General features: G+C 20.7%; 5 protein-coding genes across 5 annotated transcripts in view; all 5 read left to right on the top strand. All coding sequences in view use genetic code 6, as the record gives it.

The window, feature by feature from the left end:
* Window positions 1–312, top strand: part of TTHERM_001223650 (hypothetical protein) — a gene marked incomplete at both ends in the record, with an annotated part of 435 nt that extends 123 nt beyond the window's left edge. Inside the window, 3 exons of the mRNA XM_012800103.1 lie at window positions 1–14; window positions 110–172; window positions 222–312. The exon at window positions 1–14 is cut by the window's left edge and continues 123 nt beyond it. Of these exons, the coding sequence (XP_012655557.1) occupies window positions 1–14; window positions 110–172; window positions 222–312 (168 nt within the window). The remainder of the gene's footprint in view (window positions 15–109; window positions 173–221) is intronic.
* A 2,091-nt stretch (window positions 313–2,403) lies between these two features.
* Window positions 2,404–2,997, top strand: TTHERM_01223640 (hypothetical protein; the record flags this gene model as incomplete). The annotated part of the gene is made up of 1 exon (XM_001024438.1): window positions 2,404–2,997. One exon carries the CDS (start codon window positions 2,404–2,406, stop codon window positions 2,995–2,997), a length of 594 nt encoding a protein of 197 aa, XP_001024438.1.
* Window positions 2,998–4,594: 1,597 nt separating this feature from the next.
* TTHERM_01223620 (MFS transporter) lies at window positions 4,595–6,286 on the top strand (the record flags this gene model as incomplete). Its single annotated transcript, XM_001024437.2, has 2 exons — window positions 4,595–5,095; window positions 5,258–6,286. Exons 1-2 carry the CDS (start codon window positions 4,658–4,660, stop codon window positions 6,284–6,286), a joined length of 1,467 nt encoding a protein of 488 aa, XP_001024437.2. The 5' UTR covers window positions 4,595–4,657.
* A 1,983-nt stretch (window positions 6,287–8,269) lies between these two features.
* On the top strand, window positions 8,270–8,961 carry TTHERM_01223610 (hypothetical protein; the record flags this gene model as incomplete). The annotated part of the gene is made up of 1 exon (XM_001024436.2): window positions 8,270–8,961. The coding sequence occupies exon 1, from the start codon at window positions 8,473–8,475 to the stop codon at window positions 8,959–8,961; it is 489 nt and encodes a 162-aa protein (XP_001024436.2). The 5' UTR covers window positions 8,270–8,472.
* Window positions 8,962–10,199: 1,238 nt separating this feature from the next.
* Window positions 10,200–11,732, top strand: TTHERM_01223600 (hypothetical protein; the record flags this gene model as incomplete). The annotated part of the gene is made up of 1 exon (XM_001024435.2): window positions 10,200–11,732. The coding sequence occupies one exon, from the start codon at window positions 10,200–10,202 to the stop codon at window positions 11,730–11,732; it is 1,533 nt and encodes a 510-aa protein (XP_001024435.2).
* Between the last annotated feature and the right edge of the window lie 2,054 nt (window positions 11,733–13,786).

Here is a 13,786-nt window from a genome sequence, read left to right as displayed (position 1 = left end):
TTATATAGCTTAAAGTAATTTTATAACCATTTTTTATAATTTGCATAGATATTTCATAAAATAATTGAAAATAAAATATCTATTATAATCAAAAGCATAAAAAAAATAGCTTAAAGGTTTTTTCTAAAGAAAATGCCTTAGAACAAATTAAAATTAACCTTTTAAAATAAATGTAAAAATTTCGAAATAAATTTCCTCTATACTATAATTATATATATAAGAAATAATAATGTATTTAATAAGGAAATCAAAAATATTTAATATTTATTGAATTAACTTAATTTTCTACAAAAAATAGAACAAAATAATTGATTTACTAATCTATCTATCTATTTCATATACACACAATATATAATTTAAAGATTCAAATTGCTTCATAATTTTAAATATTTTACAGAGTAGAATGACTTTTTAATTTTGCTTAATAATAAAATGGGACTTATAACTCAAAAAATATAAGCCATTTTTGTCTATTAATTAGATTTAACAGACTAATCCGCTTCATTAGTTAGACGAAGATAGAAGATAATTGGTTAATTAATTAATACAAATATAAAAAATTATTTGTGTAAAAAGAAAATTTAATTAAAATTTCAAAATCTATCAATTGTAGTTTTTAAAAAATTGATGTAATCTTTGAAGGTTTTTATGAATTAAAAAATGGTTTTTTTTATATGAAAAATAATAATTATTACTTTACAAAGACAATCTATTGATTAAAATATTAAGGTATATAAAAGATTGTTAATCATCTAAAAAAATTATTTTTTTATATATAATAAATGATTTTATAGAAACAGTAAATGAAAAATGTATTTGAGATGAAATTATACAAAAATTTAATTAAATTATTTATATTTATTTGTTTAAAAATTATAATTTTTCTTAATTTTATGAAGTTAAATGTCAAACCCATATTTTTTTCAATGTAAATCAATAATAGAAAAAATAATAATATATAAATGAATAGAAAAAAATATCTATAGAATATAAATTAAAATATTACAATTAGTATGTATTTAAAAATAATAAATAAATTCAAATATATTTAGAATTATTTAATAAAAATTTTTGAAATTAAATTTGATTAATTTAAAAGACGCTTGCTGAGATATTATATATAAAAAGGTTGTTTATATCTAGTTATATATCATTCATTAAGATGAGGATTAAATTATAAATAAAGATTTAAATTTTAATTATTTTAAGCAAATAATATATTTTTAAATATTGAATATATTTAATATTCAACCATTTAAGATACAACAATAGAATCCTTCATTTTGTATTTATTTCAAATATAATTAAGTAGAACTTCATTTTTATAAATAATATTTTCTAAGAAATTAGATAAAAACTAGGTATTTATTTAATTAAAAGTAAGAAAATATAAACAATTTATAATATAGTTGAAGAATTTCATTAATGATAATTAATATACCCATTCATTTATTCACTGATTCAGACAAAAATTAGAAAAATTTGCTTTTAAAAATTTAGCGCTATTAAATTTAATAAATACACACTACAATAAGTAAATAAATAAATAAATATTTGGATCTAAACAATTCTATAAAAATAATCTAGAAAATAGATAAAGTAAGAATAATTTCTAATAATGCTTTAAACACTCGAATAGATAAATATTTAAATTTTTTTCTATTTAGTTACAAGATTGAATTTTTTCTAGCCTTTAACATAAAACATACATACATACATACTTACATACATAATGTGGTTGTTGATTACTTTGTATCCTTATAGATTATTATTTTAAAATAAAAATCTTAAATATTTTACATAAGCAATTATTATAAGCGAGATTGTTTTATAAAATCTACTTCAATATTTATTGATGAAAATAATTCAATAAATTCATCATAAAGACAAATAATTTTATTCAATTATATTTTATAATAATATTTTTTTATGTAAAAAACTAATAAAAAATAAATACAAAAAAATATCAATTAATAATTAAAAAGCTAAATAGAAATAAATTCATTTTTTTCTTATTTAAAATTATTCTTTCAACTCTATTTGATCTTTCAAAACATCTGCTAGTTAATTATAACAATAATAAATTGGAAAATATTTATTTTGAATTGCTTAAAAGTGCTTATTTCTTAAAAAGTTCAGTAAAAAACATTAAAATTAATCTAGAAAGCTAAATTAAAATATATCTTTATAAAAGCTATTCTTCAAACTTTTAAATTTCATTTAATCAAAAAGAAATAAATAAACCAATATATATTTTACTTAACTTTAATATTTAAATAAATAAATAAATCTATTTGCAAATACAATTCAAATAATTACAAAACAAAATTTTAAAAATAAATTATTTAAAAATTATTTAACTAAATTAGAATCTATCTATTGTTGGCTTTCTCATAAACAAACATGTTCTTATAATTTTTAGCTGCTCTAATAATCATAATAAACAGTTTGGTTAATGCCCAGTCATTTACACAGTTTTAAACATGTACATCTTAGTAAAGAAAAGTCTGTTCTGAAGGAGATGATTAATGCTAGACTTAATAAATAAATCTAGCAAAGTGTGCTAGTGATTGCTCTTCTTAATATCAATAGAATGAAACTCAATTGAAATGCTTTTAAGATTAGTGTGCAAATATTGCTAAGAACGAAAGTGTTTTTAGTATCTATGTTTAAGTATGCACCTGTACTTAATCAATTTATACAGCATATTTTTCTCTATACTTTTAAGGATTCTTACTCTGTGCAAATCAAACTCAGAGTCCATGTGCAGCTAACAATTCAACCTGCAATGGCCTAATTATTGAGTCCAAGAACTGTTTGGCCAATTGTGAAAGTCAGTTCTAAAATTCTACATTATAAGATTGTGTGACACAAAATTGCTAATATGCTGATGGTGATGTGTAAAATTATGTTAATTCAATCATGTACTGTGCTAAATCCACCGTTTTATCTTTATCAGCTATTAGTTTGATTTTAATCATTGGAGTAAGTATTTGATTAAATAAAATCAGACCAAATAGAAAAATTGAAAAATAACTCAAATAAATAAATAACTCCCTACTACTTTGATAAGTAATTTTAAAAATCAACAGACTTTAATTACAAATTTAGAAAAGAAAGATATTACTTTCTTTTATCTCAATATAAAAATCTGTAGTATTATTTATAATTAATGTTTTCAAAATAAAATATAATAGAAAAAATAATATATTAATAAATAAATAAATCAATAATTATTATATAATTTATGAATGTATTTGAACTCTTAAATAATATAAAGAATACAATTTGCTTATAATATAAATATTTTTTTTTTTAAATTTAACTAGTGAGTTATTTATTTTAATATTCATCAATATTTTTTAATTATTTAATGTTAAATAATCTAATTAATCTATTTAATAATCTTACTTAAAAATCAATTTATTAATTTTACTTAAAAATCTAATTTGTTAATTTGTTGAAAATTAAATTAATTTCTTCATCTTAAGAATTTTTAGTTTAAATAAAATTAAAAAAATTCGACACCTGTGAGAATTGAACTCACGCTCCCAGAGGGAAACGGCTTAGCAGGCCGCCGCCTTAACCACTCGGCCAAAGTGTCCTTCATAATTGCTTTATAAACAAATTTTAAATACTTAAAAATGAATGTATCAGTTTATTTCTTTTTGTGAATAATTAATTTATCATACATAGTTTTAAAGGAAATTTTCAGATAAATCAATAAAAAATTATAACTAACAATAAATATTTCTTATTTTAATAATATTTTTTTTATTTAACATAAATTATTTAATTTGATTTCATTAAAATATTGGGTTTAAAGTCATAAAGTAATAACTTTAGCTTTTTAAGAAAATTATAAATAAATGTCTTATGACTGCTATATTCTGTAATTATTCAAAAAGAGGTAGTCTATGCTCTGAACTAAGCTCTGCTTTAAATAAACCCTATCATTTTTTAAATTTTCTAGAAAGAGGCTGAATTAGAATAGTCAAAATACTTCTCTGAATTAAGCTCTTCTTTAAGTGAGTCCTAAATTTTTAGAAATTTTCCTTAATTAGAATAGCTATAAATAATATTTTTACTTAAAAAATTAAGGGCTTAATATAATAGCATAATTCGAATATAAGACTATTACCTTTTTTTAACTATTTTACTTAAAGATAGAAATAATTAAATTTTTTAAATACGAGGATGGATCTACTGTATAAAATACATATGAATTTTGATTTATATCCATCCTTAACTTAATAATTTTAAACAAACAAACATATATACATCAAATAATTTCATAATATAATGTTATAAATTATTATTTAAAATTATTTGAGAAGAAAAATTTATTTATAAAAAAATGTCATAATGTAATTATGTAAGCTTTTGCTTTTTTTGGAAAAGATTTATATTACTTGAAGTACTTAATTATTTCTTTTATAAGTTAAAACAAAAATGAAAAATCTTATTGATTACATCTAACTATATTAGCGTAAATTTGGGGCCATAAAGGAAGGGATTTAATTGTTAAAAAATATAAATTTTATCTAATTTGTATCCTAATTCATTGAAAGAATAGGATTAATTGGTAATATTTAGTGTATCAAATTAAATTACCAAATAAGTAGATATTGTATAGAAGTAGTTTTAGTTAGGGTTTATGGTTGATAATTTACAGTCTTTGCTAAGTGATTAAAGCAAAAAAAAATATACATATAAGGGAGTTGGAAGAAGGATAATCTATATGGCATTTAGCTATTTTTTTATTTTTATTTCAGAGATCACATTTTTGAGTTTAGTAACTTAATTGTATGATTAAATGAACTTTAAATATCTTGGAAATATATCCGTATTTGTAACTTATGCTTTCTTTGGTTTAGGTAATTTTATCTCGCCTTATATTACTTAGAAATTCAGTGTTAAATGGCTTCAATTCATATGCGCTTTGATCATAACTGGTTTTATTTCTTTAGGCATTTTAGTGTCAAGTTGCTCAGATCATTAAGATGATGATTTATTTATATGCAAAAAACCACTAATATATTCTATTGTAATATTTGTCACAGCTTTAAATGGTATAAACAGCGCAGTACTATGGGTAAAACTTAAATTAAAAATTTTATTTTCATAAATTATTTAAAAATATTTTAAATGGCATATGAATTAACTAACAAACTTTGGCTTTACATTAAGAATCTAAAAATGAAAATAATTAAATAGAATTTAATTTACTTTAATTTATTAATTAATCAATTAAAAGAGTTCTTAGAGCGCATTCATGATGTTTTTCTGTAAACTATATCCTGAAAAGGAAGGAAAATTAATAGGAATATTCTGGAGCATTTTTTAGCTAAGTCAAGGACTAGGTTCTATCATGGCTTTCGTTTTGCTCAAGTATTTTTCTTAAACTTTGTTTATGGTTTTTATGACTGGCATTGCTGGTTTTGGAGCTTTTATGTTATTCTTTTATGAAGACATTCCAATTCACTTAATTAAATAATCTGAAATTTAATTATCTATGAATTCTTAATATTCTTATGTGCTTAGTGAAAATACAAGAAAAAGGGTTTAAAAATTTAAAAATTTACTTTTATAGAAAGAAATGTAGTCCTACTTTTCATTTTTCTTTATGAATGGTGTTGCTATAGCTTTTTATTCTAGCTATTTGTATATTATAATTTAATCTTCCCTTGGATACTCTTTGGATACAGCTTAACTAAATGATGAATAAAAATAAGACATCAACATTAAAACTACTTATGTATTTACAGTACTTGGCTTCAGCGAAATACTAGCTGCTGCTATTTGCGGTAAACTGATGGGTAAGATTCATTATACAAAAGTAGCTTATTTCTCTAATATAATTCTATAGCTATGTGTAGTCTTTAGTTTTATTGCTTATTTCCTTCAGAGTTATGCTCTTTGTTTTGTTTGCGGATTCCTTTGGGGTTTTGTAGATTGCTTTTAAATTAGTGTGGCGAGCTACATATGCTAAGTAAAATTTAATGGTTAAATTGAAAGCTTTAGCATTTTTAGATTCTTTTAAGGAATGGGAGTAATGATTACTATTTTGATCAGCATTTTTATGGAAAGCATAGCATAATATTATTTTATTTTTGTTATATTGTGCTTTTAAATTTTATCAAGCTCATTAATGCTTTCTTAATTTAACAAAGAAAACTTAAACGAGATATTATCCATCAAATAGCAATCTCCTAAATAAAGTATTATTTAATTAGATTTAAAAGGATAAAAAATCGATAGTTTTTAATTATAATAACCTTCATGATAATGATAGATATATAAATAAATATCAAATATTAAAGTAAATAACAAAAAATATAAAATAAAATAGATATTAATTAATAATAATTGGATATATTTAATTTATTTTTTCATATTATATATTGATTTTCTCTTCAAAGTGTTATAAACATTGCAAATTATTACAAAAAGTTTAGATTTGTAAAAATAATATGCTTATTTGACAATAGTAATAACTATAATATTTTATTTATTAAAATTTGAAAAAACTTCTAGTTAATTTAAGATTTAATATTATTTTTTTTATTTATTTACAATGAATATATTAATATTCTTAGCCAAAAAACATTTAGTAATTTGCATATCAATTTTAACCCTGAAAGAAAAATCATAATTTGACTGATTAAAGTCTTAAAAACTTGTTTGAATACATTTAATCATTTTGAAGATTGAATTAAAGACAGAAGTTTTTGGAATATTACAAAAAATGTGATTTATTTTACTTTTAATCTTGTAAACTCACTTATTTTTTTAAATAATCAAAAGAATAAAAAAATAAAGTGATTAAAATTAAAATATTATAAAGTTTTAAATATCTTAAAATTAAGCATATTCATTCATTCATTCTTTATTTATTTAGTTACTTTAATTCGTTTGTGAAAAAATAATTGATTACAGTTAAAAGATCAATCAGCCAAAAAGATTCTGTAGATAAGAAAGTGCCCAATACACATTTCATTTAAATAAATTAAAATGTTTATCAGAGAAAGTATTAGCCATAAGTTAAATTTGGGAGAAAATTCATGGTTGTGAAATTAACAAAATGCATATTAAAATTATAGCTCTTTCATAATTAAAAAATATATTTTTAATATATATCAATTGAAGCGATTTCAATTTTATGGCAAATAAATTGATTAAACATTAATTTTTCCCCCCTTAAATTGGACATTGGTAGGAAATTAAATTAATTAAATTTTGTAAAATAATACTAATACTTCTTACATACTTATATACAAACGTACATAGCTATTTATTCATGCAACTTACATTTCTTACTTTATCTCCGAGAAGTAGGTCAGAATTATATTTAAAAATATGCCTCCCAACTTAAAAAATATTTTTTTGCATATAAATTCACAACCTTTAATAAAAATTCTTAATTTTTTCTCTTTATTATTTAAACTCTGTAAACTCCCTGTTTAGAATGATAAAAATACCATCTTAATATTCAATGGCTATGAGAGTTAGTTAATGACAAATTTAAAAAAATAAAATCTAGCATGAAATATCTAAGTATAGATAAACACATACATGATAAAATTATTTTGAATCATCAATAAATGCTTACAGATAACTTAGATAAACAAAAAAATTAATTACTCTAACTCCTCATTAAATTAATTAATTAAGAAAACCCACTTCTCCATTTTTTGAGGGCCATTCTGCAGCTCTTAATTGCAAATTTCAAAAATTTTAAAAAATTTAATCCTAAATTAATTGTCATTTAATATAAAAAAGCTTTTTTACTTACTAAAAAATAAAAGTAAATTCCGACTTCAATAGCATATTTACTTATTTATTTGTTAAAATGATTCTATAATTTTATTAAAAAGAAATTATAAAAAGGTTTCTTATATATACTTTAAATAGTTTGCTTTAACTGATTTAAAAATGTTTGATAGAAGAGTCGCAAATAAAAAATTTGAAAATTTATAATTAATTTTATTCAATTTTGATAGATATATTAAGGAAATTCTTCTTATTATTTTTTTCGCTCGAAAGAACATATTTTCTTATTTACACAACTATTAGCTATAATTATTTTTATTAATTACTATTTCAAAGTCTCAGATTATTTGATTAAAAAAATACCCCATCTCATAAAATTAATGAATGAATGAATGAATGAATGAATGATGTAATTTGTAAACAGAATAAGAATTTCAATATTAAAATCAGATAAATAAAGTGTAAAAACAAAATTTAGAAATTAAATTTAGAGGTATTTAAATTCATAGTCAAGTTTTAGGTTTGAAATAAATATAAATAAATTATTACAACAAATTTTAGCTATTAAAAAAAAAAGAAAGATTATCTATTACATGATGATTAAGTATATAACTGTAAAAGTTATTTTGTTTTTAGTAATCCAATTAAAAGCAAAAGAGCTATGTACAGAGATAGAAGGGTGTCTAAGTTGCATCAATAATGCTAATAATTAAAATTAATGCACTTAGTGTGATTTGGATTACCAGTTAGATTCAAAATAAAATGTATGCATTTACATTAAATGTAATAACTATTAATTTTATGACAAGAATTAACATGATGGCACTTAAGAGAGCGGCTGTGTAGCCATCTGTGATTCTTCTACCTAGCAAGATGATAAGACAAACTTGTGCAAAACCTAATTAAGATGTAACACTTAAAGACCTTCATAGCAAATTTTGCAAGAAACCATCATCACAAAAGACTTTTTTATATATCAATCTGATTATTATGTTGCCTAAAAAGAAGGATCTCTCTTTATTTATAATAGAACTGATGTTTCTCTCATAAAAAGCATGTAATTCTAAACCAATGATCTTCTCTTATTTCACATAAACGATATAATTTTCATAAAAGGAGCTGATTATTATTTATTTATATGGGATATTAAGAATGACTCAAGAAAATCAATACAATACAAAGATATGATCTCATTTGATTCAATTACTTCATTTTAAAGTTTGTATTGCATAGCTTACATTTAACAAAAAGAATAAATATAACTATAGATTGTTTATGATGAATTGAATCAAATATTTACTTTTTCTAATCCTTTTACAATAAGTGTTATCGCAAAATCAATTATATTTATTGGCCAATATATTTTTATCTATGATTCATAAAGCATTTAAGTTTAATCAGTAACAGTAAATTATGTTGACAATAATCACTTAAATTTATAAGTTATAAATAGTTTTATTGCTTAAACTATGCCACAAAGTACTTTTTTTGATATTCTCTCTACATCTTAGAGTGGAATATACTACTCATGTTTCGATAGTTCAATATTTAAAATCGATTTAGACAATAATTCATTTGATTAAATTAATTTAAGTTTTTAATAGAATAGAAGTATAAAAAAATGTAAAATATTTTAATCATAAGACACTGATTTAAACCAATATTTGATAGTTAATACTGATTTGCAATTAATTATCATTGATTTATAAACAAATTCTGTGAATTTTATAATAACTTTAAATGGTGGTGATTAAATTACAGACTTTGAGATCTTCAGTTTATGGGGAAAAGAAAATTATATAATTGTGATTAAAAATTAAATAGAAATGTCATTTTATTACCTTGATTCAAGTTTATAACAATTTGTTTTATCTGAAAAACAATATGTTATGAATTATTCCTCAAAAAGTATCTAAAAAATATAATATCAAAGTTCTGCGTAAAAAGAAATTGCTTATGAGTTAGTTATTTTAAATAATGATTCTATTTAAATAATTAAATAAGGTAGCCTATAGCAATAGCAAAGATAATTAATGTCATTTTACATTATATAGAATTTTTATTCGCCTTTTCCTGCTACATTCTTAAATGGATTTTAGTTTTAAGAAAGTTTATTATTTCTTAGCTACTATCCACCTCTTCTTATTAAACGCCAATAAAATAATTAAATCATATTTTATGACTTGTCAAATGAGAACAATGGCTAATTATCAAAAAAATTGTAATTAAAGGATAATATAGATTTCATAAAAAAACTTAGTTATAATACAATAATTGTTTATAATAGGTAAAAGATAATAACAATAAATGTTTTTACAAAAAAAATGTAAGAAATGTTGTGTATGTAATGCAATGTAGACACTTATAGTGATAAAATCTTAATTAATTCAGGTTATGATTTAAAACTTTATTCTTTAGACCTGCAAATGATATTTGTGTATACTCTATAAACTCAGTATATTTTAGAAATCTATTTGATAGAGAATTTAAAATTTATTATAAGAGGTTATGGATATGTATCCTTATTTTAAATCGATTTATTGAATAACTAACTTTAATGGATACAGGATATAAATACTTTTGCTAAAAATATTGAAATAATAAAATCATTTTCTTCTTTATAAGATGAAATTAACAATAATTTTTATTTAGATTAGATTCTAATTTTCGATGAATCAGGCTATTTTAGAGTTTATAGTTCAGATATGACATTGATTTACTTAATAAATTAGCTGCCAATATCAAAAGTTAGCTCGTTGGGTCGGGTTATGTATGATGATTAGATTTATGTTTTATCAGGATAGGAAGGTATTGTTTTAATAGACATCTCAAGTAATACCTAAACCTTTATAAAATCAACATTTTATATTGGTTAATTAATAAAAAAAGTAAATTTAAATGGGAAAAAATATTATTCCACCTATGTTTATGATAAATAATAATTTTATGAATACTTTATAGACATCTAAAGAAATATTATTTAAATTAGTGGAATAGATTATTTTTATACAGATATCTATATTTAGTCTCCTTTTACACCATTAGAAAATTAAAAAAACTCTTAGAATACTTCAATATATTACTTTGAAAGCAGTTCTGGTTTACTGCATTCAGCCTAAATTTAAAATAATAGATACTCTAAACTTGATTTAGGTGATTATCAAATTAATTATGCAACTTATATGAAAAGAAGCGCTAAATTTGGAAAATATTATATTTTTAATTACCAGTCAGTTTACTCCTTTGATATATTCAATGATAGCGTTTTATAAATTTTTATCTAAAACGTTTAGTTAAGACAAATTGATTTATTTGATGAAATCTTTTTAATATGGAAATCTGATAATACATTTATTTTTATAAATATCTAAACAGACCAATAATATTTTTTTCAAGATTTGAAAGTTGTTATTGGATATGTTTATGATTATTATGAAAAAAATCTTTATATATATGGAAGTAGCATTTATGTTATTAATGCCTAGCTTACTCCTTAGAAAATTGTAGACGAAAATGGTGACTATATCCAAATGAATTGTAAAAGCTTACAAAAAAAAATAATATGTTTATATTCCATACTTTATAACTATTATATTTTTTTATATGATAAGATAGAAAAAACTTCTCAAAAATTTTTAATTTTATATGATGACTTATAATTTATTACTGATGAAACAAACCAAAACATCTTTATTTACAGTAGGTATAATAAAAGCAAAATCTATAACTTTGATGGAATTTTAAAACAAACAATTGAAGGAAATTAAGAAAGATGCTATCTTTACTCTAAAAAGTATTTCTGCTCATTTTCTTAATGTAAAAAAATAAATTTTAAAATCATTTTTATTAATTTCTAAAAACATCAATTATGTTATTATATTAAAATAGCAATAAGATATTTAACTTTTAAATGTATTAAATTAAATTAATTTTAATTTTATTTTAAAAATTAGATATGACTTTAATAGATAGATAAACCTTTGATTTTATTTAATTTGATATTAGAGATAGCTCTGGTTATATTATATAATTAATATACATCGAATAGCTAAATTACATATTATTTAACACAAATGACAGATAGGACTAAATTTCTTTATATGATGTTTCTGCTTAATAAAAAATTATGACTTTATCTGGAGTTAAATATAACTCATTAGACAATAAAAATATTATTCAAGTAGAATATGATGAAAATTCTATTCGATATGTAATGTTTTTAGATGCAGAAGGAACATTTTATCTGTCTTCCATAGATCCTAAACTTCCATTTCAGAGCCTTGTTAAAATTAGTGAATTTACTGATGGATAAGAAAAAATACAAAAGTTTAGTTATGACGGAATAACAAATGATGTTTTTATTTATTCTGACTAATAGATTTATAAATTAGATTATAACTTATTGGGAAACTAGTATCAACCTATTCTAAACGAGCAGCAAAATTTGTTTGTTTAAATATCTATTAATAGTATTCAGGCTGATTTTCTTATTATCAACAAATATAATGTAATCTAAAGATATACAGGATAGAAAGTAAAATTTGAATTTGCAATAAGTAATGAAAATTAAATAGTAGAAATAAAATACAATTAAAGCAAAGATATTTTAATACTTGCTTTTTCAGACTCTATTTTATTTTATTAATAATATTAATATAGTAGAAATAATAACCTAATTTCTAATATTTACAAGCTTGACACTATTTAATTTTAGCAGTTTATAACTGACAGTATTGCTATTGCTTGCGATTCAAAAATTTTACATTTAAATATTGAAAAAGGTGTTATCATCAAAGAAATTTAATATAATTCAACATAATTAGTCACTTCGTTTACTTTTAATTAAGATTTAATAATAATAGGATTTAGTGATTGTTAACTGCTTTAATATAACTTAATTAGCTAATAATATTTTTTATATAACACCACTTAATAGGGTTCTTTGTAAACTTAAATAATAAAAATTTAAATGATTGAAAACTCAGATAAATAATAATATGCTTATGCTATTTCTAATGGTGCACTATTAATAAAAATAGATATCCAAAATATAAATGTTATTTCATAAATAGACCTAAGACTTCTAGTAAAAGAAGATCCTTAAATTAAATTGGCAAATTTTTTGATTGATTTTGCTTATCAGAGATATATTTTTAGTTTTAGTGGATAGAAAAAAGCTTATATTTATAACTACTCAAACAATAAACAAGAATAAAATTTATTTTTACCTAATATAAAAATTAATAGTTTTGCTATAGAACAAAGCTACATACTTATTTAATGCTCATTTTAAATAAACTTGTATGTCCTTGACACTAAAATTGAATTTTTAACAGCAATTAAAAAAGATTTTATTACAGATAGAATAACTTTCTTCAAATTGATAGCAAAAAACTTAATAGCTATATTATTCGTTGATAAATTCGAACTGCTAATAATAAATGGTACTAAATTCGATATTGTAGCTTAGTAAAGCTATGGATATCCTCAATTTTTAAGCTATAAATTTGACTCTCAAAAAAATATAGTAAATATATTAGGCTTACATTAAAATGGAATTTTTGAAAATAATTACAATTTAGATATTTTCAGTAAAGACTCAATATCAGGATGTTCTGCTTTGATTTCAAGTTAAGACTATGAATTTATTTAATAAGAACTAACTTATATTTAGCCCAAATAAACAGAGGTTATAACAGTGAATGGAATTTCTTTGATCAATTAATAAAATTGGCAGAGTTAAGTCAACTTATAAATATCTAGCTCTAAAATATCAAATGTATTTCAATAAATATCTTAATTAAAAAATAATCAATTTATCTTTTCACCTTATGATATTTAAAATAATATTATAGCTCTTTAAAATAATACTTTTTAAAACATTGGTCAAGAAATTTTACAGCTTGCTAATTTCAATTTCGACTTTTAAAATAATAAAAATTTATTTATCAACATCACTTAAAACAAATTTACCAAACAAATTATCTTTTAGAATATAACTATTATTTAAAAT

The sequence above is a fragment of the Tetrahymena thermophila genome, assembly GCF_000189635.1.
Source record: "Tetrahymena thermophila SB210 genomic scaffold scf_8254383, whole genome shotgun sequence".
Lineage (NCBI taxonomy): Eukaryota > Ciliophora > Oligohymenophorea > Hymenostomatida > Tetrahymenidae > Tetrahymena > Tetrahymena thermophila.
Note: the sequence above shows the minus strand (reverse complement) of the source record. Positions and strands in the feature narration are given on the sequence as shown.